General features: G+C 38.1%; 2 protein-coding genes across 10 annotated transcripts in view; one reads left to right on the forward strand and one right to left on the reverse strand.

Moving 5' to 3' along the window:
• Positions 1-4,144: 4,144 nt before the first annotated feature.
• Positions 4,145-19,830, forward strand: padi2 (peptidyl arginine deiminase, type II). 2 transcript variants are annotated; one of them, XM_066666145.1, is made up of 16 exons: positions 4,145-4,354; positions 8,818-8,989; positions 10,403-10,472; positions 11,808-11,869; positions 12,710-12,827; positions 13,520-13,678; positions 14,172-14,362; positions 15,862-15,965; positions 16,279-16,390; positions 16,499-16,606; positions 17,051-17,202; positions 17,319-17,466; positions 17,970-18,063; positions 18,140-18,213; positions 18,334-18,468; positions 19,138-19,830. In XM_066666145.1, exons 1-16 carry the CDS (start codon positions 4,191-4,193, stop codon positions 19,369-19,371), a joined length of 2,097 nt encoding a protein of 698 aa, XP_066522242.1. In that variant the 5' UTR covers positions 4,145-4,190; the 3' UTR covers positions 19,372-19,830. The 2 variants fall into 2 exon arrangements, with proteins under 2 accessions (XP_066522242.1, XP_066522243.1); XM_066666146.1 differs by lacking the exon at positions 4,145-4,354 and adding an exon at positions 6,112-6,316.
• A 143-nt stretch (positions 19,831-19,973) lies between these two features.
• rap1gapb (RAP1 GTPase activating protein b) overlaps positions 19,974-22,409 on the reverse strand; it is a 73,101-nt gene continuing 70,665 nt past the window's right edge. For all 8 annotated transcript variants that reach the window (XR_010801956.1, XM_066666140.1, XM_066666141.1 and 5 more), the window contains 3 exons: positions 22,259-22,320; positions 22,083-22,130; positions 19,974-21,740 (listed from right to left, as the gene is read on the reverse strand). Coding sequence is in view for 7 of the 8 variants with exons in the window: in XM_066666140.1 (XP_066522237.1) it covers positions 22,122-22,130; positions 22,259-22,320 (71 nt within the window). In the remaining variant the exon portion in view is untranslated. The remainder of the gene's footprint in view (positions 21,741-22,082; positions 22,131-22,258; positions 22,321-22,409) is intronic.

The raw sequence follows: 22,409 nt of genomic DNA on the forward strand, positions 1-22,409 counted from the left end.
ATGAAGATATAAAAAAGTAAATTGGTAATTCCTTCAACTACAGAACATAATATGATTAAAAGATCAAGAGAATATATACATTTCAGTATGCAAGGACAAGAGCTAAAACCGGTTTTGGTTGGCTGTGGGGCCCGCGGTGGCACTGCATTATAAATAGATGCATTTCTGTAGTGGAAATTACTGCATGGATTTACAAACACTTCAGAGAAAACATTTTCTGTAAACAGTTTGTTGCTACATATACAAATGCAAGGTAAGCTATATTATGCAAAGAAGATACCATATATCAGGATCCAGTAATGCCACTGCTTCTATGGGCCCAAGCTCATTTAAGATGAATGGCAAAGTGGTAAAGTGTCCTATGGTTCAACAAATCAAAATTAAGAATCTCGGAAGCCAGCTTTCCGCCAGCAGCCAGGATTGCATGGGTGACTTGGACATCTATAAAGGCACATTTAATGATGAACATTATATGCTTGATTTGGAGCTATTTTATTTTGCTATTCAGACGTTGTCCTTTTAAGGTTAGGACTTATATTAACGAAACAAGGCAAATCCACTGCATAAACATAATTCTGCATAAATTGCAATAGTATAAGGAAGACACACTGGAAAATACTATAATAGAGACACTGGGAGCACACAACATACTCCGGAGCGGGATTCGTAAGTCCCTGGAGCTGTGTGACTGCGACACTACCTGCTGCGCGAGCCTGTAGGAAGGCGGAGTTGGACATCCAACCCCGCCCCCCTCTTTACGTCAGACGCCACGGCAGGGGTTCAGTAGTAAATCTGTGTCCGAAACTGTGCCCTATGCACTGTATAGTGCACTATTTTGAGGTAGTGTTCCAAAATCATCCACTACTCTCCTAAATTCGAATACAGCTCACATTCACGCCATGAGACGAAAATTTCAAGGGGAAGCAGAAGTTAACTGAAGACGTACATCACAGTTTTTGCTTGCTGCAGTGTCAGTTCATTTTTCTTATTGAAACGTATACATTTTTAAATGACATTTTTCATTTTGCAGGTGGGACTCTTTAAGTATTCTTTAAAAGTATGAACTATTCTGTAAGCAGAAGAATGAAAGTTTCTGTAAACACTAATTTCAAATCATGCCTTTTTTCTGCTAGTGATACACTTCTGGGTAAACATTTATTGAAAGAATTCTATTATATAAGTTGATTGCTTGAATTTGTGAAACAAAAGTAAATACTGACATACATTTCCATCACAAAATCTGTACTTCACAGGTCCTGGATTTATTAGCTGGACACAGCAAACCCTAGTGGTTGTGGAGACAGAAACTGACCATTTTCAGCTTTAATGTTAGCACTGATAGGAACTGTTCAGTGTTCATTATGAAATGTTGCTGTGAAAAAAAAAACATGTTCAGTATTCTTAATAACATTCAGAGTTCTGCAGGTCATGTTACTTATTTTTTTTTTTACTATATATGATGTTCTTACTTACTGCATGTTTTTTTTTTTTACTATATATGATGTTCTTACTTACAACACGACTGGATCCTGGCCTTTTGAAGTTTATCAGACACAAGGTATAGGAGTACAAACTCTATCAAGATTTTTTTTAATTCCTCACACAGTCATTGTATATTAACTATTCTTTATAAATGTCTTATCTGACAGAACAGTACAGTCCAGATAAAGGCTGATGACTGCTTTGTTCTCAAGCTATTGGTAAGTTGTAAATAAACAGAAAACATTTCTACTGGCACAAGATTTTTATGCAATTCAAACATAATCTACACATAATCTAGTCTTTCACATACTATCATCTAAAACACACAATAGTCCATGGTGATTACATTCAGGTTGTTTAATGTTATCAGTTAAATATGGTTTATGGTTCTGGACACACTACACATGGCACTCAGATTGTCTTTTGATTTTTTACTTGAGTTATAACCATATTTTATGACTTTGTAATAAGTTATATCACTAGTGAGGCTTAGAAATGCATTCTAGTTGCGTTTAGAGAATGTCACCTGCAAGTTAAACAGACATATCAGTCAAATTAAATGTTTTCATTCACATGTAGCTTGTAGCCAGTAGAACTGTTACTAATGTTTACTTCACATTGTTAAAGGTCATAGTCTACCTAAGTAATGCACAAGTTACTTCCTTGTGTAAAGTTAACTTGCCTTGCAAATAATATGTTTTGACTATAGACTTTTTCATCATACCGCTCTGTGCACAAGCCTTCTTTTTTTTTTAGTTTATTTATTTAGTTGTGTGCATGTGTGATAGAGCTTCAGAGCTCTCAGGGCCCAGTGAACCACATGCTGGATGTCTACACCAGCCATCATCACCTCAGCAGTCACTACCACCTCTTTCCCTCACAGCCACCATCACCACCAGCCAGAAAAGAGTTTCCCCTGGGCAAAACCAAATTCCACACAGCCCCCTGCATCCCATGTACCACCTCCTTCACAGAGTGTGACCTTTACTGTTCTCAGCAGCCACCACACCCCAGTCCTTGTCAGGAGAAGTGCCTCCAGCCTGACCAGCAAAGAGGCCCTATTCCACCCAGGCACAAGCAACATCTCTCCAGGAACAAGAACATCAATCTACAGTACCCCGTCGGACACAGCAGCCAATTATGCTGTCCTGGAAGGCAGAAAAAAACCTAGACACCGGTCCCCTTGTATCCAGGCTTCAATTAGCTCAGACACCAAGGCCACAGCTCAGTCCCATCTCTACATATGCACCCCTTGATGTGTTCAAACTTTCAACCTGAACAAACACTGTGTCAAAATATAAACAAGCAGGCTGTTAAAATGATGTCACAAGGCAAGAGATACAAATGAACACACTTGAAGGTAGAGGCAATTTATAAGTACATTCAACTGTTTTTTGTTTTGTTTTGTTTTGTTTTGTTTTTTGATTTCACTGTACTTCATCTTAGTTACCCTGATACAAATTTTAGACAAATATTAAACATTTATACAGTAGTTAATTCATACTATCCCTTATTTTTGTGACCCTAGGAGTCTGGTAAACCCATCTCAATCACCAAAACAATTCATCCACATGAGTATAATGATGTTTTCACCAGAGATATGAAGAATTTATTATTAACATTTTTCATGGTTGGAGACAAATGATCTCTTCAAATGGTGCTCTCTGTCACAAAGACATAAGAGAGATTGTTCTGAACATTTTGATATATAACATGTGGGCATTATATTATATTATAATACATGTACTTTAAGGCGAATTTCAAACAAACTGAGAAAATGTCCTTAGACCCCAAAGGGTTAAAATCATGCCCAAGTTTGTTTGGAATTTCATGTGTGCTAAATGGACGTCTTTTTTTGCTATGTCATAGCATGGAAGCATGGAGCATGATCTTTTAATTATAACAATACAATGAGCATAACAAAGAAATCATACAGTCATTTATTCGTTTATAAAAAGTACAGCATTAAAAAATCATGAACAATACAATGTCATTTAAAATTTGAACAGTGTGGTCTGTTTGCTCTCATTTGTGGAAACAATAATCAAAGCAGTAACACAGACCATGGGTTTTAGACATAATTTATATAATCTATAGGTTCAAGTTTTACTAAATAATCATGTTGTTTCCAGCACCTCTAAAAATCAGTGTGAGACTTTTAGATTTGAAATATTTAAATATGAAAACATGCCATATTTCTTCTAATGGCTTGTCATTATTCACATGCTACCAATTTTGAAATTGATGAGTAAAGGGAAAAAAAGCATTTTTGCCTGACTTTGGCCTGCACACACACACACAGCACACAGCAATTTCATCTTGGAAACTCAAACCCCCATCCACCTATGCATTCCTAAATTGTTCTGACATGTTTCTGACATTTTAAAGTCTGTTTGAGTGTTGTTGCATTTTCCGCTCAATGGCTTTTAGAACTTATTTTTGTAAACAGACACTATTAGACGTAAAAAATATCTTAAAAAAAAAAAAAGGAAAATGTTCACAAATATAATTCTAGTATAACCTGATCAAATTGTATAATCTGACTTAAACGTGGATAAATTAGCCTACCCTGTGGTTGTGGTCATGAATTAGTGCAGGTAAGTACACGCCCAGAGCTTTCATATAATCAGCCTGACTCAAATTTCTCACACAAGCAGCGGACACCTGAAGAGAGACCGGACTCCGGAAGAGCAGGTGGTAAAGCAACAATGGAGCAGCAAAAGCGGCAGCCTGGAACTAGACTTTCTGGATCTCCGTTGATAAATAAAGTTCTCCGCTTAGATTCTTCTCAACGGACATTCCGCCTCGATGTAAACAAGACTTTAAACGTTGTTTATGTGGTCGGCACAGAACTGAGAGTCAGCCTCGACAAGTAAGTGGGTTCATATAATTTAACGCAAGGCATAAAACCACAGAGAACTTTAAAAATAAACAATGAAAACAGCAAAGCAAAGTAACGGAACCGTTAAGGATTTTGAATACATTTGGACTACATTCAACACAACAATGAATTCCGTGTAGTTTAATTTCTCACACACAAATATACACTTAAATCTACCAAAATTAGAGAGTAATTTATGATGCTGAATGTGAAACAGTGGAGTGTGATTAAGGGTTTAATGTAAATAGCGCCATCTTTAGTAGAGACCGTACCCAACTGTCACTTGGAATATAGGTGCCTCAAGGTTTCACCTCCTGAGCGCGACTTTGTTACCCGTTATCCTGTCAAATCTGGCAGGTTTTTTATAAATATGTGTTTAACACCTGGCAACCAAAGAACAATCTGCAGACAGGATACACCCCAAAGAGGCCATGGAGTGGCTGATCCCAAATGAAACAGAAGAAAATCTGCATTTTTACAATATATCAGTACGCCAGGGACATGCCACTGTTTTGTCTATTTTCTTATTTTTTGTCCCAACCACTTTTTTAAAATGTACACTGAAAATATGTAGATGCTTGAGGCAGTGACCATGACCATGTCCTCTTTTTGGGACATAAACATTGCGTTTGTCGAGATTGCTAAATCACCAAAAATGTTCCCCATACCTATTCCTGCCCTGCTCCCTAAATCCTTATTTGAAGTGTGCATTTTTATGATGTAGTTGAAGGCTGAGCAAAAGGGGCTCGTCAGTTTTAGTGATGTATTGTTTAAGGGGTCTGAGGCTGAGATTAGTTTTGGGGGACACATTGCTTCAAGTGTCATTATGTGTGTGAGAAGCTGCGGCTTCAGCTGTGGTTTTCAGTCGAGCTGGATACAACATTACAGCGTTTGCCTCAAATAGAAATGTGTTGTAAGTTTTTAATGACGTTTATTATAATCTCTTCTTCACGTGTGCAAGTGTTTCTGTGACCCATAAGCCTTTCATTTTCTAACCAAGGTTAAACTGGTAGCATAATTACATGAAAAGACGCACACACCTGAAAATAACTTTACACAAAATCAAGTGAAATCTCCAGATTATTACAACAAAACACAAGAGAGCAAGGAATGAGACTGTGATTTTTTTTAGGGACAAATATTTAAAGGACAGGGATCATATTAAAGGCATTTTTTTGTTGTCATGTTTGAGAGTAACCCCCCCCCCCCAATCTTTTTGCAGGTACCTGTCTCACCTATGCCGTCATCCTGCTAGAAATTTTTGGTTTTTTGAAAACCAAAATATTGTCTGCCTAACATAAAAGGTTTGCCTTAAGTGAATATGTGTGTCTGAGGGCCAGCTTGGTAAATGCAACACACAGCCCGCATTATTTTTACAGCAAGGTTTTGCCCACCCCCACAAATATACACAAATATGTAAAATATTAATAATTTTCATTCAGTTATTTTACAACATTATCAGCTGCGTCATATTCTGATGTCATTTGTTTATCATTCTGATCAGCGTTGGCGTGTATCAGAAGCCTAAATAAACAGTTATATTTTTAATGGGGTTAGCCTGGAGATGAGAAAATTTAAAAAATGCCATTGCCTGTTTATTTATTTATTATTTTTTTAGTAACTGGTCATTCTACCGATTTGCAGCATCTTCCTTGAAAGGTTTGTGATTGGACTATTTTTTTTTTTAAGTGGGCGGACTTTAAGCAGCGTGGGTGATTTTTCTTGTATTTGGCAACCACAGCGCCAGCGCTTACAGAGCGGTTTAGAACGTTTAGGTTCGTGTGTGTGGTGTAGAATAATTAAGTGAAGTGAGGTGTAGTTAAGGGGGCTTTGGCTGGGTTTGTGTGTGTAGGCGTTAAACATGATTGCTCATCGTACACTCCGGATCGAATTAGGGAAAAGCACGAGGACGCTGTGTGTGGTTGGAACTGAGAACACTGTCTATTTGAGCAGGTGAGGATACAGTGCAGTGCGATTTGTGTATGGCTTTTGTGCTGCTGTGTACAATGAAGTTTAAGAGGAATTGGAGAAATTAGTACAGTAGTAAGTCCGAAAAGTTTTGTGGGAAGTTTAGATTGAGTTAATAATTCTTGATGTTTGTAAATGCCCCTCCACAGCTCTAACGACCACACTAAGCTTGAATTTGTATTCAGTATTCAACACATGTTCAACACATATGTAATGACAGTTTAATTAAAAAATAAAGTTTATTCACATTTGGCAAGCTGTGGTAAACCGAGAGAATAAGACGCATCATTGAATGTATTTGGTTTTTACAGTTTTTGGCTCAGCAGTAAAGACACTGTTGAGGTTTTGAAGAACAGCACAGGACTTGTAGTGATACATAGGAACATGACATTTGACTAAGTTCCTTAACTTTGCATGTACAGTGCACCATTGAATTTGGAAAATATGTTAAAAATTTATATTTAAAAGCAAATAAAATAAATTTAAATGGAATTTATGAGCTTGTGTTCTGTGGAAAAAGATATTAGTGGAAGGTGCTCGCTTTTAAAACTACTGACACCAGAAATGTGTCCAACACTGAATATAAATCCAGGTTTTCTGCGGTGCTCTAAAGTACTACATTTGTATTTTTGGCATATTATTATTTCAATTTATTTTATTACATTTTTGTTGTTTGTTTCTTGCTACTTTGTGATGTTTTGCATCCCAATGTAAGATGTGAAACCATTCCTCCGCCCAAATCTGATAGAGACTGAAAGCTCTCTCTGTGTTTTGACAGTGTTCCAGTCTATAGTGGGTTGCTGGCACTGAGTCTTTGTTTCTAATACTAACAGAGACCCTTTGATATCCTCTCCAGTGGGCAGCAGAATTTTGCTGCTTTGAACAATGGTTTATTATCCCTCACAGTACTGCAGGGTCACTAATCAATACATCTTTCAGGTCTAGATTAATGATATAACAATACATTAGTTCCTAACAATGCATCAGGTCTAACAATAGCAGCACTTCAAATTGCAGGGTTTGAATTAGGGCTTTGAATCTATTCCTGGGGGAAGGTCAGACTTTGAAGTGACCTATAACAGACCTGGTGCTCTTTTACGTCCACCTTAACTATAAAAGCAAACAAAGCTGAAAACCCAGTTACTGGTTATGTTTACTGTAAAGAGTGTACTTGTCTCACCCTTATTGTTTAGCATGGAACATTCACATTTGCACTCACCAAGAGAAACCCATTGTATGTGTAATGTACTGAATGATTCTGAAAGTAATGGATATGAATGTTATGAAGTGAGGTAGTAACCTAGATAGTTTGTTAACTAAACAGAGATTAAGAATCTAATCTTAAATGTTGGACACCATTAAAGTGAATGCATTATTGAGGGCAAAGGTTTTATATACTCCAGTTGGTGTCTTCAGTCCCTGAAGATCTTCAAGGAATAGCAATATCACAAACTGATAAATGTTTTGAAATGTGTTGCATTTCATATATATGCACTTTCCAATCCAGCAAATTTGAATAAATGAAAGATAGGGTTAGGTAGCTGGGACAGGTAATGTTGCAGTCAAACAACTCCTGGGACCTGGAGTTATGGGTTCAAGCCTCACTTGACGTGACTGTCTGCGTGGAGTTTGACGTGTTCTCCCTGTGTCTGTCTGAGCTTCCTTTGGGTGTTTTGGATTCCCCCCACGGTCCCAAGGATTAGCTACTCAAGTGTCCATAGGTGTGAATGTGTGAGTGTGTGTCAGCCTGTGAAGCACGGGCGCCCCCTTCAGTGTGTTCCCGCCTTGCACCCAGTGATTCTATTTAGACTCAGGATCTACCATGATCCTGAAATGGATAAGCGGTTACAGTCAATAAATGAATACATGTTTTTATATCAACTTATTATACTCTGAGTGTCAGTGCTTACTAAATGTTTGGTTTATGTGCTTAAAAATATCTAAAGACAAGATTTAGCTATCTTTCAAGCCTACAAGAAATGTCTAATAGGAAATGGTGAGAAAGTTGCAGTTTTCTCAGTCAACATTCCCTGTGTAAGTCCATGCAGATGGGAATACTGTGATATTATCTCAAAGCTAATAGTTTCAAGCTGCCTGTCATTTCCTTCAGCCTGGTATCAGCTTCCTCTTTTAGCCAGACAGTCCCCCCCCTCCACAACCAACACCAACACACCAAAAAAAAAAAAACACTTGGTGGCAGTTTCATATGACTTTTTTTCCATAAGATTTCATCATAAGATTCTGTTAAATCTTTATTTACTGAAAGTACAGCTACTTTAGGACCATGAGCACTGACATCATATACTGTTAGGTTGGACTCTGCCACCTGTTGCTACTTAAAATAGAAACAGAGAAGTTTACCACAGTAACCTTCTTTAAAAATAATTTAAATAAATAAATAAAATAAATATATTTATCAAATTAAATATGTAAACACATTTAATAAAACATATTAATGTTGTTATTATTATATTTATTTTTTTTAGGTATGCCCCTGTAGAGAGCAAGTTCTTCTCAGTGAAATGCACTCCTTCTGTGCGTTGCCGGGCGGTACCGACTACAGCTGGAGGCTCCCTCTTCTCTCCACAGCCACTCACTAACAGCTCTGTGCTTTTCATCTCCATGGACACTGCCAGTGAGCTGCCCAATGAAAGCAAGGTAACTTAAACCTACACACACTTGTGACAGGGCCTCCATTAACACACCTTTTTTATCCAACAGCTGTGTGTTAGTCTGAATCATTCTTAACCACAGCAAACAGTCCTGTTGTCTTTCTGTGTTTACATTGTGTTTTTGTTAAGTTACTGTTATTTCATGAGATTCATTATGTTATGAATCTAGAAAAAGTCAAATCAGTGTTTTGACTGTCTAACACCATTGTAGAAGCTTCCTATGCTCCTAATTGCTTAAATATAACATAACTTTGAAGGCACTCTGTTTAACAAATCTGTATATGTAGAGAGCTGACTAGGTTGTTAGACTAGTTCTTATTCACACATGCAAGGTAACCCAGAAATGTTCCATGTGCAAATGTTTGTGTGAACACCTGTAACATTCGTTCCAGACATTAGGAGGACTTCATAGCGCTCTGGTAAATGCACAGAGGCAGCACATGTGTGAACAGAGCTGTTAACGGTTTGTATCTGCTGCACAGGAGTTGCTCCATACCTAAAGCATGCAGAGCTGTGAAAACCTGTGTCTCCTACTGTGCCCTACATGTCCTGGAGTGGTCCTTTCAGACATGTCTGGACCTGATACGCCAGTGTTTTTCTAGCGTTTCAGTGAAAGGAGCTTAGGAGAACACAATTGGCTTCTTTCTCTTAGGAGGAGTAGGATGGTCCTCCCTTTGCACCATCACGCAGAACAATATCAATCAATGCAGCCATCTGTTCCTCAACTTGGCAGGGCTCACGCACTCCTGTAAGTGTGTTAAACTGGGTTAGCAGCAGTTAGAAAAGAAGTGGTAGCTGGCTTCACATGTTTCCAAAGACACATTCTTTGGACTTTTAACTTCCAGTTCGGTAATGTGAATGGGTAAGTATAATAGCTGCAATAGGCAGTGGCTATATTGGGGAAGACAGTTCAGGGGAAAACGTATTTTCTGAGTTCCATATGTCAATTTTAGTAACATGGGGCAGATATAATTTTGAGTGAAGGAATTATTCTCAGCAAGCCTACAGGGTGTGTCCACCCCATCCCTATCAGCTGCACCAGATACTTTTGCCGCAGCAGTTTTATTAAACAGTCTTGAGCACACATTTTGTCATTTGTTGATGTGGCAGAATTACACTTTCCACGAATTCTAATTAACTGAAAAGAGAACCCAAGTGATGTACTCACACCCTGTGCAGTGTGTTTCCACCTTGCACCAACTCATTCCGGGTAGACTCTGGATCAGCCATGACCTAGAACAGGATGAAGCAACTACGGATAATGAATAAATGAATGACGAAAAGAAAAAGGAAACCAAGCAATGAATCATGACCAGTCAGCAAGGATGACCTCACAAAATATTTCCACGGTGATGGATGTCATCCAACCGTTTACATTGAATATATGTGTATTTTCCAGTTATCTGTGAAGTTCTATGGCAGCAAGTCAGAGGAACTTGGAAATGCTGTGCTACATCTCACAGCCGTTGGTATGTTACTGATCTCATCTTACACACAAGCACACACACACCCACACGCAAAAAGTCTTTGCTTACACAAGTAAAACCAGACATTAAACATACACTTGGGTACATATGATTATAAGCCTAGCATTATCTTCAAGATTGTCCTTCATAGAAAGAGTTCTAAACACTCTCTCAAAGGTTTAACAGAATTTCCTTAATTTCTGCCACTGCCACTGTACTACATTTTAGTGGTTGGTGACACTTAGTGAGTACAGCATGGTCCACCACGTGGCAGACTGGCATTCAAAGCTCTGCCCAGGAAGGCACTCCATAGCCTTAAAGGCAACTGGGGAAGACTCTTAATGCTAGAATCATCTACATCACCTAACTTTAGCTGGATTATTTTTCAGACTTCATAAATGTAAATATACAACAATTGTACAAGACTGATTATTCTGAATAGTTAAATACATCCCTGAAGTTGTCATTTTTTTTCATGGTATTTTGCCCATACTGGTGGATGGCCGTTCGTGGTTGAGGGTATGCTGTGCAATTTTTACCTGCTGCTTCCCACCAATGTGTGTGTGATTTGACACACATGAAATGGCATTCTTTGCCGTGTTAATTGTAAAATTTTCTTGGGTATTTAGAAAGGTGCTGTATTTTTGGAGAAAACCTCAGCTCTAATATTCACACATTCCAAGTAAACAACAGTAGGATGACTCTACATGACTGGTTCAAGACTTGACAGGCATATAGGCAGCTAAGCACCAATAGCATAATTCTCAGAATTGAACCATTGAAAGAGGTACATGTGAACTCTGGTTGAAATGCACACCCAAGTACTGAAAGAATGGATTATAATGGACTTGATCTCAAGACTGATGTAATAATTACCAGCCAGACTGGGATTGTGGTTAAGGTAAGGTTACACATAGTGTTAGAATGGAAATTATGTGCATGACTGTTAATGAAAATGAAGCTTACTGGTTTGTGCAAAGTGTTTTGGTTACGATAGCAGTTTTATGTGAATTCAAAGCACAGAAGCTTATTTTGCATGCAACAACCATATGTAATTTAATCCCCTAACGATTAAGTTGATCTGACATGGTTCATAGGAAAAACCAGCTTGGATTTAAAGTTCTTGATACAAGCATGGCATTGGCTACAGAAAGACAATATACAGCATGTACCTGTTCTTTTTGTCCAGTGCATTAAGATTGTGACCTTTCAAACAGAAGCTACTAAAAACATTTTTCAAATTCATGTACGAGCTATGTCTATGGCCTGCTGGTAATAGCATTTTGTAAGTTTCTCTGTTAAATAGCAGAAATATTCTCTGTCTTTATTCTCTTGAAGAGATTTCTTTGGATGTGGATGCAGACCGAGATGGGGTTGTTGAGAAGAACAACCCAAACAAGGTGAGCTATGAGTTACAGGTACTTTAGGTGGATTTGGCCTTCCATTAGGATTCCAGCTAGGATTGCTCAAGATCCCAGTACTTTGAGCACCATTTGTTGGATTATAGTGATATTAAAGCAGTCAATCTCATGCTGGTATCTAGTTCCAAGCAGCTAACACCCTGGCTTTCAGGCAGATCTAAAGCCGATGCCATCAGTCATAACTGTCTTTAGGGAATCTGTCTGCAGTAGTGCAGAAATAGTTAAGGGGCTGCTTCATGTTCCTACTTGTGTCTTGTCACTAGTCTCTCGTTATGTTCTAAAGTAGATTGAGATGTGGGTTTAGCATATCTCTCAGCTCTCAATAGCCAAACAGGCTTCAGCGGAAATATTCTTCATTTCAAAGTAACATACAGGTAGGTAGGTCATAAATAAATTCTGTGGTAAAGCAGCATTATGTATACCTTTTGTGTTAGAAATTAAAGAAGTAGCAGTACTGAGATTGTAAAAGAAATATATTTTAAAATAGGAGACTCCTGGGGGTCACAGCCCTGCCGATACTGACCTTACTGATGGTCTTACATTTTGCAGTTTTTATTCAGTAAAAAAACAGTAAAATATTCAATCAAAATCAGAATTGTGTGGTTAAAATTGGACAGTACAATTACAGTTCCATCACCAAATGTCTTTGGGCCTGGATTCTTAATATTTACATTTGCCAAACTATAAACACAGCAGAAAGCTCAGACTAATTCGCTTGGCAGGGGCATTTTTTTAGCACATGTGACTTTACAAAATATACTTTCTGCAGCTTCCAGATTTCTACCCCCTTTAAATCATTGTGTTTTACTCCCTTAAAAGGCTTCATGGAAATGGGGTCCCAAAGGCCATGGTGCCATTCTGCTGGTCAATTGTGATTCTGAGTCCTATGGTAAGAAGGAAGTGGACAATGTGAATGAGGATATTAGTAAAGTTGCTGGTAAGTTGACCCACTGTAAGATGCACTTAATAGTCTGTCTGGAGTTATCCTACCCTCCTGTATCTGGTTATAGATAGCTGTGTTGCGTAAATTGAGAGTGATCTTGTTTTTATTAAACACATACTGCTATCAGCTTAAGTACATGAATAGTCAATACCTTGGAAAGGTTCTGAAATGGAAGACTGCAATCAACACAGCCATCTTGTCTTCCAACTTAAAGCAAGACAAATGCTGAAATTTCACTTCTTAAATATTCTCAAATATTTTATATTACTAAAGAAAAATTAATTGTATATTAAAGAAAAAATATGTCATTTTTATGACCTGACATTTTGTCAATGAACATGATTATATAGTATTTTTTTACATTTAGCATAAAACAAATGAGATATAGAATTAAACCACTTCAAATTCCTCGGGTGACCCAGTTTGGACAGAGGGGGACCTCCCTGTATGATCAAAGTAGGTTTAGTACAGAATGTTTGATATATCCAGGCTATTAGGTATGATGTCTGTTTTATAGTGTGAAGAGGAATTATTGGAGTAAATGGCTGAATACGTCTTTAATTACAGCAGATTTTGAAAACAATTATGAAATTCATGCTTCTGTAATTCAACGTAACTGTTTCTGAAATAAAGGTATTACCACATAATTAATAAGACAATTAATAAGATTTTTTTTCCCATGTCAGATTTAAAGGACATGTCCAGGATGATCTTGCGTACTAAGGGTCCAGCTAAGCTCCCTGAGGGCTATAAGCTAAGTCTGCACATCACTCAGACGGACGCAGAGAGTGTGAGAGTGTTCAGGAATAGGTCTGCTGGTCAGCCACAGGCCAGCAGCTCTTTCAGTAAGTTACATCAGAAGCATGTTTTTATCCTTCAGTTTGGTAGAATTAAATTACCTCACTGCAGATAAATAGCCCTTAACATATGATAAATCTGTGGAAGATATAGGCTGGATTGTACATCATTATAATAAGGGTATTCAATGAAATTCTTGACAGTGTAATGTTTTCCTGGCTTCATCATGGACTATTTTACTAAGGAACATGTTAATAATTAATAGTTAAATATAGCAGATGAGTTATTTTACCCTGTTGATACTGCCAAAGAAACAATGTCGCACAAAATCTTTATAGATACCAAACCTAGATTTATGATCACCACAAATCTTTAACTTGATTAAAGATCACAGATGTAATCAGACTATTTTTGCCTGTATCCAGTATACAAAACCAACTCCGATCAGTAGAAAACCATACGAATGTCATGGTGATCAAAGGCTGATGATTTGAAAATCCTACAGTTTGTCTATGTGAACTGTTTTCTGCATTTTTCCAGAATATATGCTCCTGAAGCTCTTCATGGAGGACTACCCTCTGGTGCTTAATAAGGAGCATCTGGCTGGGGAGGTTCCCTACCTAGGTGGGAATTCTGAGCTTGAGTTCTTTGTGGAAGGTCTTCGCTTCCCGGATAAAGACTTTGAGGGACTTGTCACCATTAACCTCAGTCTTTTAGAGCCCAGTGCCCAGGTGGGTGAACACAACCATGTTTGGTATTTGTTGTGGAATATTATTGGTGTCCAAAAACAAAAAAACTTTAAAAATGGCCACTTTAAAAGAGAAGGCAAAATGTTTCTTTATTTTTAATCTGTTATAAGTCAAATCAGCAATTTTCTCTGGTGGTTCTTTTTCAGATTTTAGACTAGCTATTATACCAACAACTAAGTCCTGGGTGTACAGAATATGGACAAAATTATTGGGAAACCTCCACATTAAAACTACAGGAGCTTTTATAGCATCCCATTCTAAATCCAAAGACATTAAAATGGTGTTGTTTCTTCATTAGCAGCTATAACATTGTCCACACTGTGAGACTGTGAGAATTTTTGCCCATTCATTTTGAAAGCATTTGTGAGATCAGATAACTATGTTGAACAAAAAGGCCTAGATAACAATCTCTGTAGTGTACAGTTGTCTAAAATGTCTTGGTATGCTAAAGCATCAAGTTTCTCTTCTTTGGAACTAAGGGACCTAGGGAAAACCCTGAAAAACAACCCTATACCATCTCTCCTCCACCAATGTTTACAGTTGGCACAATGCAGTCAGTCACTCACAAGGCAGTCAGTCATTCTCCTGGCATTACCCAATCTTGCCCCAACTTCTCAATAATATCATTCACAGTTGTTTGTGAAATATATAGGAGGGAGGAAAATTCACAAACTGACTTGTTGCAAATGTGCCATCCTATTACCATTCATTCATTGTCTGTAACCGCTTGTCCAGTTCAGGGTCATGGTGGGTCTGGAGCCTACCCGGAATCACTGGGTGCAAGGCAGGAACACATCCTGGAGGGGGCACCAGTCCTTCAGAGGGCAACACACACATGACATGAACTAAATCATATTCAAAATAATAAAGTAAATAAACTTGCTCTACAAGAGATCATGACATTATTAATGTACATGCAGGGTTTTTTAGAGATTTTAATTTTAGAACTAAATGAAACAAACATCATAGGTTTCAGTGGAGCTTCTAGCCAATGAGGATTATGCATCAGGCTGTCTTTTATCTCTCACAGCTCCTGAGAAGCAACTGTAGTGGCTGGCTCTGGAGCTTGCATCTGCTTCGCAGTTGTGAGATTATAAACCATCACATAAAGTCGGACAAAAAAACTAACCAGCATGCAACACACCAAAACAAATGGCAATTGGTTTGCGCAGCGCCGGGTTAAATCTGAACAAGCCTATAGATTATGTACTAAAGTTATTTTAAACAGGGTTGCCACCATGTTGATGACCTGCTCTATGGCAGAAACTGGCACTGCCAAGAAATGACAGATTGCTCCTTTTAAGAGAATTTCAATTGGTCCATTCTTTATGAAAAAATCATAAAATGCATCAATGTTTATTGTTGTAGAAAAGTAAAACTGCTGTTGCTAAAGGCAGTGATATTCTATATCTTTACTTTCTAAGTCATTTTCTACAGCCAAAACATTGAAATCTAATGCTGATTCTATGTTTGTTTTCTAGGATTTTCCAGAGACACCCATCTACACTGATAAGGTTGTTTTCCGTGTGGCCCCTTGGATCATGACCCCCAACACTCTCAATCCTGTTGAGGTGTTTGTGTGCAGGTAGGAAAATTAATATTGGTAGTCATCTTTGACATGTAAATCACTTTGTTAATAATTACCTCTTATAAGTAACAGATTAATGATAGCATTAAAATACCAACAAATCTAGTGCATTTCTGCTCTGAGCAGTTTCTGTCCACTCTCATGTGAGAGGTAGCACCACCTGAGTCTTATTTACTGCGTGAATAGATTTGTTAACTCATCTTCATTGAAGTGAATGAATATTGATGACATGGCTTTCCTCAGAATGACTCAAAACCATCTCCGGTGTCTTGATTTATTTATTGATTTATTTTCCTTAATGTGCTGGCAGCACAAAAGATAACAAAGAGTTTCTGAAGGGCATGAGAAATCTGGTGCAGAAGAATGGATACAAGCTGAAAATATGTCACGAATACATGAACCGAGGAGATCGCTGGATGCAGGTTTGTGCTTACTCACAATTTAGTTTTTCATTTAAAAGTGTTACTTAATATTTTGAAAATAGCTTGATGCAGGTTCCATAAGTAATCGCTCCTCCTGTTCCCTCACAGGATGAGATTGAGTTTGGATACATTGATGCTCCACACCACGGATTCCCTGTGGTGCTGGACTCCCCAAGAGATGGAGATCTTAGGGATTTCCCCTATGAGAAGTTACTGGTACGATCAGTGATTCATGCTCACAGCACTGACTGCCACAATTAGGGTTAAATCCAGCTATTTTAGGTTGCACCAATTATCTCTGTGTACTCCATAGAAAGGTAATGCCATGAAAATGAAGCATCTGGACATGAGCCAAATGTGTGCTAGACCTTCTGTATAAAGCATTGTGCTGAATGTATTAACAATGTTCAAGCATTTATTGTAAAGCCTAAAGTAGAGGTTGTTGCTGCAGCAAAGCAGGGGGGGGGGACACTGCATAATAATACTAGATTTCAGATTGTTGGATGGGTAAGATGTGTATAAATGTCTGGATCTTTAGTGTACTTTAATATTAAATACATGAGGTATTAGTCTAGCTTGTTGTTAAATGTAACTTTTAACTGCTTAATCTTTTGGTCTTAAAACAAAATTGAGTGAAAAGCACTTTAACATCTGTCTCAGGGTCCCGATTTTGGTTATGTGACCCGATATGCTAAAGCAGAAGAAGTGAGCAGCTTGGATTCTTTTGGTAATCTGGAACTCAGTCCCCCAGTCATTGTGAATGGGAAGAACTACCCGCTGGGCCGGATAATCATTGGTGTAGCCTTCCCTACGTAAGTGTTGACCTTAAGGCCTTGAAGAGTGGGTGGATAATGTTGTGTAGGATTGTAATCGAAGGGCATGCTGCTAAAAGAGGCTCACAATGTCTTTCTGTAACTGTCTTCATCAGTACAGTGCATGGCCGCAACATGACTAAAGTGGTCCAGGACTTCTTGTGGGCTCAGAAGGTTCAGGAGCCCATTGCCCTTTACTCTGATTGGCTGGCTGTAGGCCATGTGGATGAGTTTATGAGTTTTGTCCCAGCTCCTGATAGAAAGGTAAACGAGGCTTTGTATACATTGCAGGAAATATTTTACCTCTGAATTCTGTATTTTAGACAGTGACCACATCGCAAGCTATTAATGATGATGTCTGATTAATATGCTTAGACTGTGGAACCATTTGCACACGTAGGCATATCAGTTTTAATATTAGTTATGCAAACCTGAGTACACTGAGGGCAGGAACAGGCCGTTCAATCAGAAACAAAACATAGTGTTCATGCTATGCTGCATGTTCAGGTTTGCAACCGCCAGAAATTGCTGTTCAGTCCATATACAATCCGTTATTCAAATTGGATTTGAGCTGTTTGTCTGAATCAGGTTTGACTGCTCAGCATTAAAAAAAACAATAAAAACACTCTGAGATGTTTAGCTGAAATGTTTTATTGGTGATCTGACTTTTTTCCATGCAGCCTTCTGCAAATTAGCTTCCTCAGGCAGGTTACATGTGCACTCTTTAGACACTGTTGTCTTTGTTCTCCACTCTTTTCATTGACCAGGGATTCAGATTGCTGCTGGCTAGTCCTGATGCAGCATATAAAATTTTCAGAAATGTCCAGAAAAATGGAAATGGAAAGGCCAAACTGTTCCAAGGTGAATGTCAGCATAAATTACTATTTAGACATTCATTCACATGAATTACTAGTAAACATTGCTTGTGTTTTACCAGGCAAAGAAGAGGAGATCAGTGTTGATGAAATTTTGGGCGATGAGAAACTTCAAGCAGAGAATGACTATGTTCAGGTAAGGTATCTACTTCAAATCAGTTTCTTTAGAAATCAGTACAGTAGGTTCTCTGTTTAACAGCGTCACAAAATTGTAATGCAGTTTAGAACTGAGTATAGAACTCTTGCTCTTTTACAGAATTGTATTGACTGGAACCGTGATGTTCTGAAGAAAGAGCTTGGACTAGATGAAGAAGACATTATTGACCTACCCATTCTTTTTAAAATACTTCCTGAAGAGGAAAACAGGGCTGTGGCCTACTATCCTGACCTGGTAGGGTTTCAGAGATTTCATACTTATCCATATTAGCAGGTTTTATTGTTTTGCTAAACTAAACAGAGGGACAGTAAAGAGTGTTTGGGAGGCATGGTAGCACTAAAGGTGGAGTCTCTGCCACACAGATCCAGTTTTTCCCACAATCCAAAAACATATGATGATAGGTGAACTGGCTGTGTGAAATTCTCAACAGGGGCAGCACAGTGGCGTTGCAGCTAATGTCGCTATCGCACGGCTCCAGCGTCCTGTGCTTGTGAGTTCGAGCCACGCTCTGGGTGATTGTTTTTGAGGAGACTGGTGTGTTCTCCCAGTGTCTGTGTGGGTTTCCTCTGGGTGCTCTGGTTTCCTCCCACCGGTCCAAAACACCGGTCCAAACACACAAAAAAAACTTCCAAATATTTACCAGGATAAAGCACAGAGACTTTTATTTCTAAATACCCTGTAATATTGTAATTCTTTTGAAACTTCCTAAAGCCTAAGGTATACTTTTTGTAAATGTACATACTTCTGTTTACCTGAAATTCAGTTTAATCATATGGCATTATAAATGAATCTGTAGCTCCTCTTCAGTAAAATACAATTAAATGATTTGATTTGCCAGTATTCCCACTTGACTTTGTCATGTTTAATGCATAAAGTTCATACACTTTACATATATGCCTGCAGGTGAACATGATTGTGCTGGGTAAGAACCTGGGCATTCCCAAGCCTTTTGGGCCACAGGTGAATGGCAGCTGTGTCCTGGAGAAAGAGATGCAACTGTTGATGGAGCCACTGGGGCTTAACTGCACCTTCATCGATGACTTTTCCTCATATCACAAGCTCATGGGTGAAGTGCATTGTGGATCCAACGTGCTTCGCGAACGTTTCTCTTTCAGATGGTGGAACTTGGAGCTGTAGAAAAGCATAAGATGGTAGGGGGCCTTAGAAGGTACTTGCTTAGACAGATAGAGGCTTGCTAAGGGGGCACTGTTTACTGAACTAACTTTTCTATCAGATTCATAAGCAACATACTAATATGCATAATGCATTTAAATGTTTACTTTGTTCTATACAAATAAGGGCTAAGGGTTTTTCTAAGGGCTTAGTAAAACTTAAAACTTTTTTTGTCAGGGACCGCAATATGTCAGGGGATATTTTCAAGTGTGTTCTTAGTTCTGTCTTGTTTGAGATTCTTTTCTTGCTACAGTAAGTGCCTTATTAATGAGTAATCAGCAGTCAAGTTTTGGTTTGTTGGTTTAATGGATTGAATCACACACTATTACACATATAACATTTTATTTTACACTTGGGATTTCAATAAACCAATAGAAACATTCCACAAACTTTAATTTCTAGGAAATGTGATTTCTCTTATTTTATTTACAAAACAAAACGTGTGGGGGTTGCTTTATTTACACTTAAGCTTTTTATACAAGTATCACACACAGCATTTACTGTCAGCGAGAACACATGTACAATCAGTTGATTAAGCAATATCTGTCTGCTTTGAATGAATTTCTGATTAAACATCACTTCTAGCGCGTGCCAGCATACAACAGTCTGACAATTGACAAAGACAAATTGTGCACATACAGGTCCCTGCCACTGGAGGGCACACTTCTCTTATTTGACATCACTTAAGAGGCAGCGAAATGCAAAGCAGCTTCAGATTTTAAAATGCTTTTAAAACTCCAGTCATTCCTCATCATTGTCTCATAAACTGTACACACAGGACATTTTAAACAACAAATTCCATAAATGGTCCTTTTCAGTACTAAATAAAACTTCAAATCTGCTTCAGAAAAAGCCTGCTTCATTTCCAGTTGTTCATTATGTTCAGGTTATAAAAAATGGCGGTCACATTTAGTAAATATTTCATATTATACAAACGTCAAATTAGAAAATATGAAACATAAAGTTTCTACAGGTTAAACAGATGCTAGAATCATTGAAACATTTAAACAAGAGTTTGTCAGTTATGCAAACAGAAACAGAGGGTAGCAAGTGACGCAGATGATATAATTCTCAGAAATATTTGGAGTCTATATTCTTAGCCATGATTGTGTTTTCTCTGACCAGAAATCAGACAAGTACCTGGTCTCTTCCTGGATGTACATTCAAATAGCTTACTGTTCCCCTCTGTAGATGCAGTAGGTTTTCACACAGAGCAGGTAAAGCTGTAGAAGGCAACTTCAGAACAGTTCACAGAAGACAGCACAGTGAATAAGTTTTGCACAAAATGCTAAGAGGCAAAATCCAACTTCCAATTTCCAATAATTTCTTATTAAAATAATCTGTGCAGCTAGTTGTGCTCACTAGAACCAACCAAGAAATCCTTAAAGTCTGAAATCCAATGCAAATATACATTTGTACAAGAAATCAACATTGACTACAGATGTCAGCAAAGTTGTGAATAATGACGTCAGCAGAAGACGCACCAATAACTGGATAAATAAAAATAAAGCGTAAAATCCACAAATCAGTCCATTTGACAATGGCTTATGTTGTCAGTACCAGCAGCAGAATAGGTAACACTTAATAACAACAACACATAACATTAATCAATATCCAATTACCAACATCATTACTCATAACTAACAAAGATAAAACAAACTTTTCCGTAGATAAAGGAAAACTGCATTTAAGTTTGTAGCAACGCTGTGCACTTTCATGCTTGTGTGTTCTAGAGCACAAATAAATTGACTACTGGTTCATCTTGGTCTGGAGGTTTCCCCTTTGTTAGACTAAGGAAAGCTTTCCAAGAGCTGCCTTGTCTGCCTTCAGTTGTGACTATAAATAAATAAATAAATAAATAAATAGCACATACACTGAAAACAAACACGAAGACAAAATTCAGAGCCACCTCTAAAAGTGTAGAGGAAGAGTTAATAAAAAGAGAAAGGAAGGAGCAACAGAGGGAGAGAGAGAGAGAGAGAGAGAGGAGGAGGGTGCATAACTTATGGTTAAGTCCATAAGGCCATGACCTTTGCTTGCAAAGCAGACAGACCTATCACTTTTAAAGATGCACTCCATAAAAGGCATCAGATTGCCTTCATGTCTGCTTTAATGGTGGCCTCCATAACCTGCCGCAGCCTAAAGGCATACTGGCAGGCATTCTCATTCGCAGGATGCAGACTAAAGGGGGTGTGTCCTTAAAACGGGGACAGACAGGGATTCCACATGAGCACAGTCGCTGACCGCTTTGCTATAATGATCAGCTCTTCTTCTGGGCCGAGTCTCCGGAGGAGCCACAGGGTCTCCACTAGGGGGAGCTGCTTATGGGAACACTGAAAAACAAGATAATGAACTATTTGTTAAAATATGATATTTGGAATTCAGCAGCCAAAAATTGTTTTACATAGTTTATTACTTCATTATCTACACTATATGTCCAATATTTATATTTTCTTATGAACGAGTTCTACTGCTTCAGGGTTTATCCACATAAACTAAGACAAGCGTAGTGTGGCTCCAACAAATGGATGAAAATATTATACCTATAATAAGATGCATTACAGTGCGTAATTGTTTAAATACAAAGTGCACCTATGCTATGAGGTCAGGATAAAATAATGGAGTCTAATAATGGCATAATTCCTAACAAATACTTAATATATTTAAAGTCAAACCTGCTGATGGACATCCATTAAATAATCCATGGAAAGAGCCTAGCAATTCTGCACAGAAAACATACACACAAACAAACAAATGACCAAATTAGCCACAATAAAGTCAACTTCACAAATAATAATTTTAAACTATCAAGTAACTAAATAATCAGTAAGTTACTGTCACAAGTCCTCACAGATGCAGAGTGTTGTCTCTCAGTTCTGGGCCGAACAGCATCAGACTGCTGTCGAGAGGGAGCTGTGAAGTCAAACACAGATTTCAAATAACAGCATTTTATCCGGCCTAATCCTGATTTAAATGTATGCTATAGGAACTGTGTGCATTAG

The sequence above is a fragment of the Hoplias malabaricus genome, chromosome 3 (genome assembly GCF_029633855.1).
Source record: "Hoplias malabaricus isolate fHopMal1 chromosome 3, fHopMal1.hap1, whole genome shotgun sequence".
Taxonomy (NCBI): domain Eukaryota; kingdom Metazoa; phylum Chordata; class Actinopteri; order Characiformes; family Erythrinidae; genus Hoplias; species Hoplias malabaricus.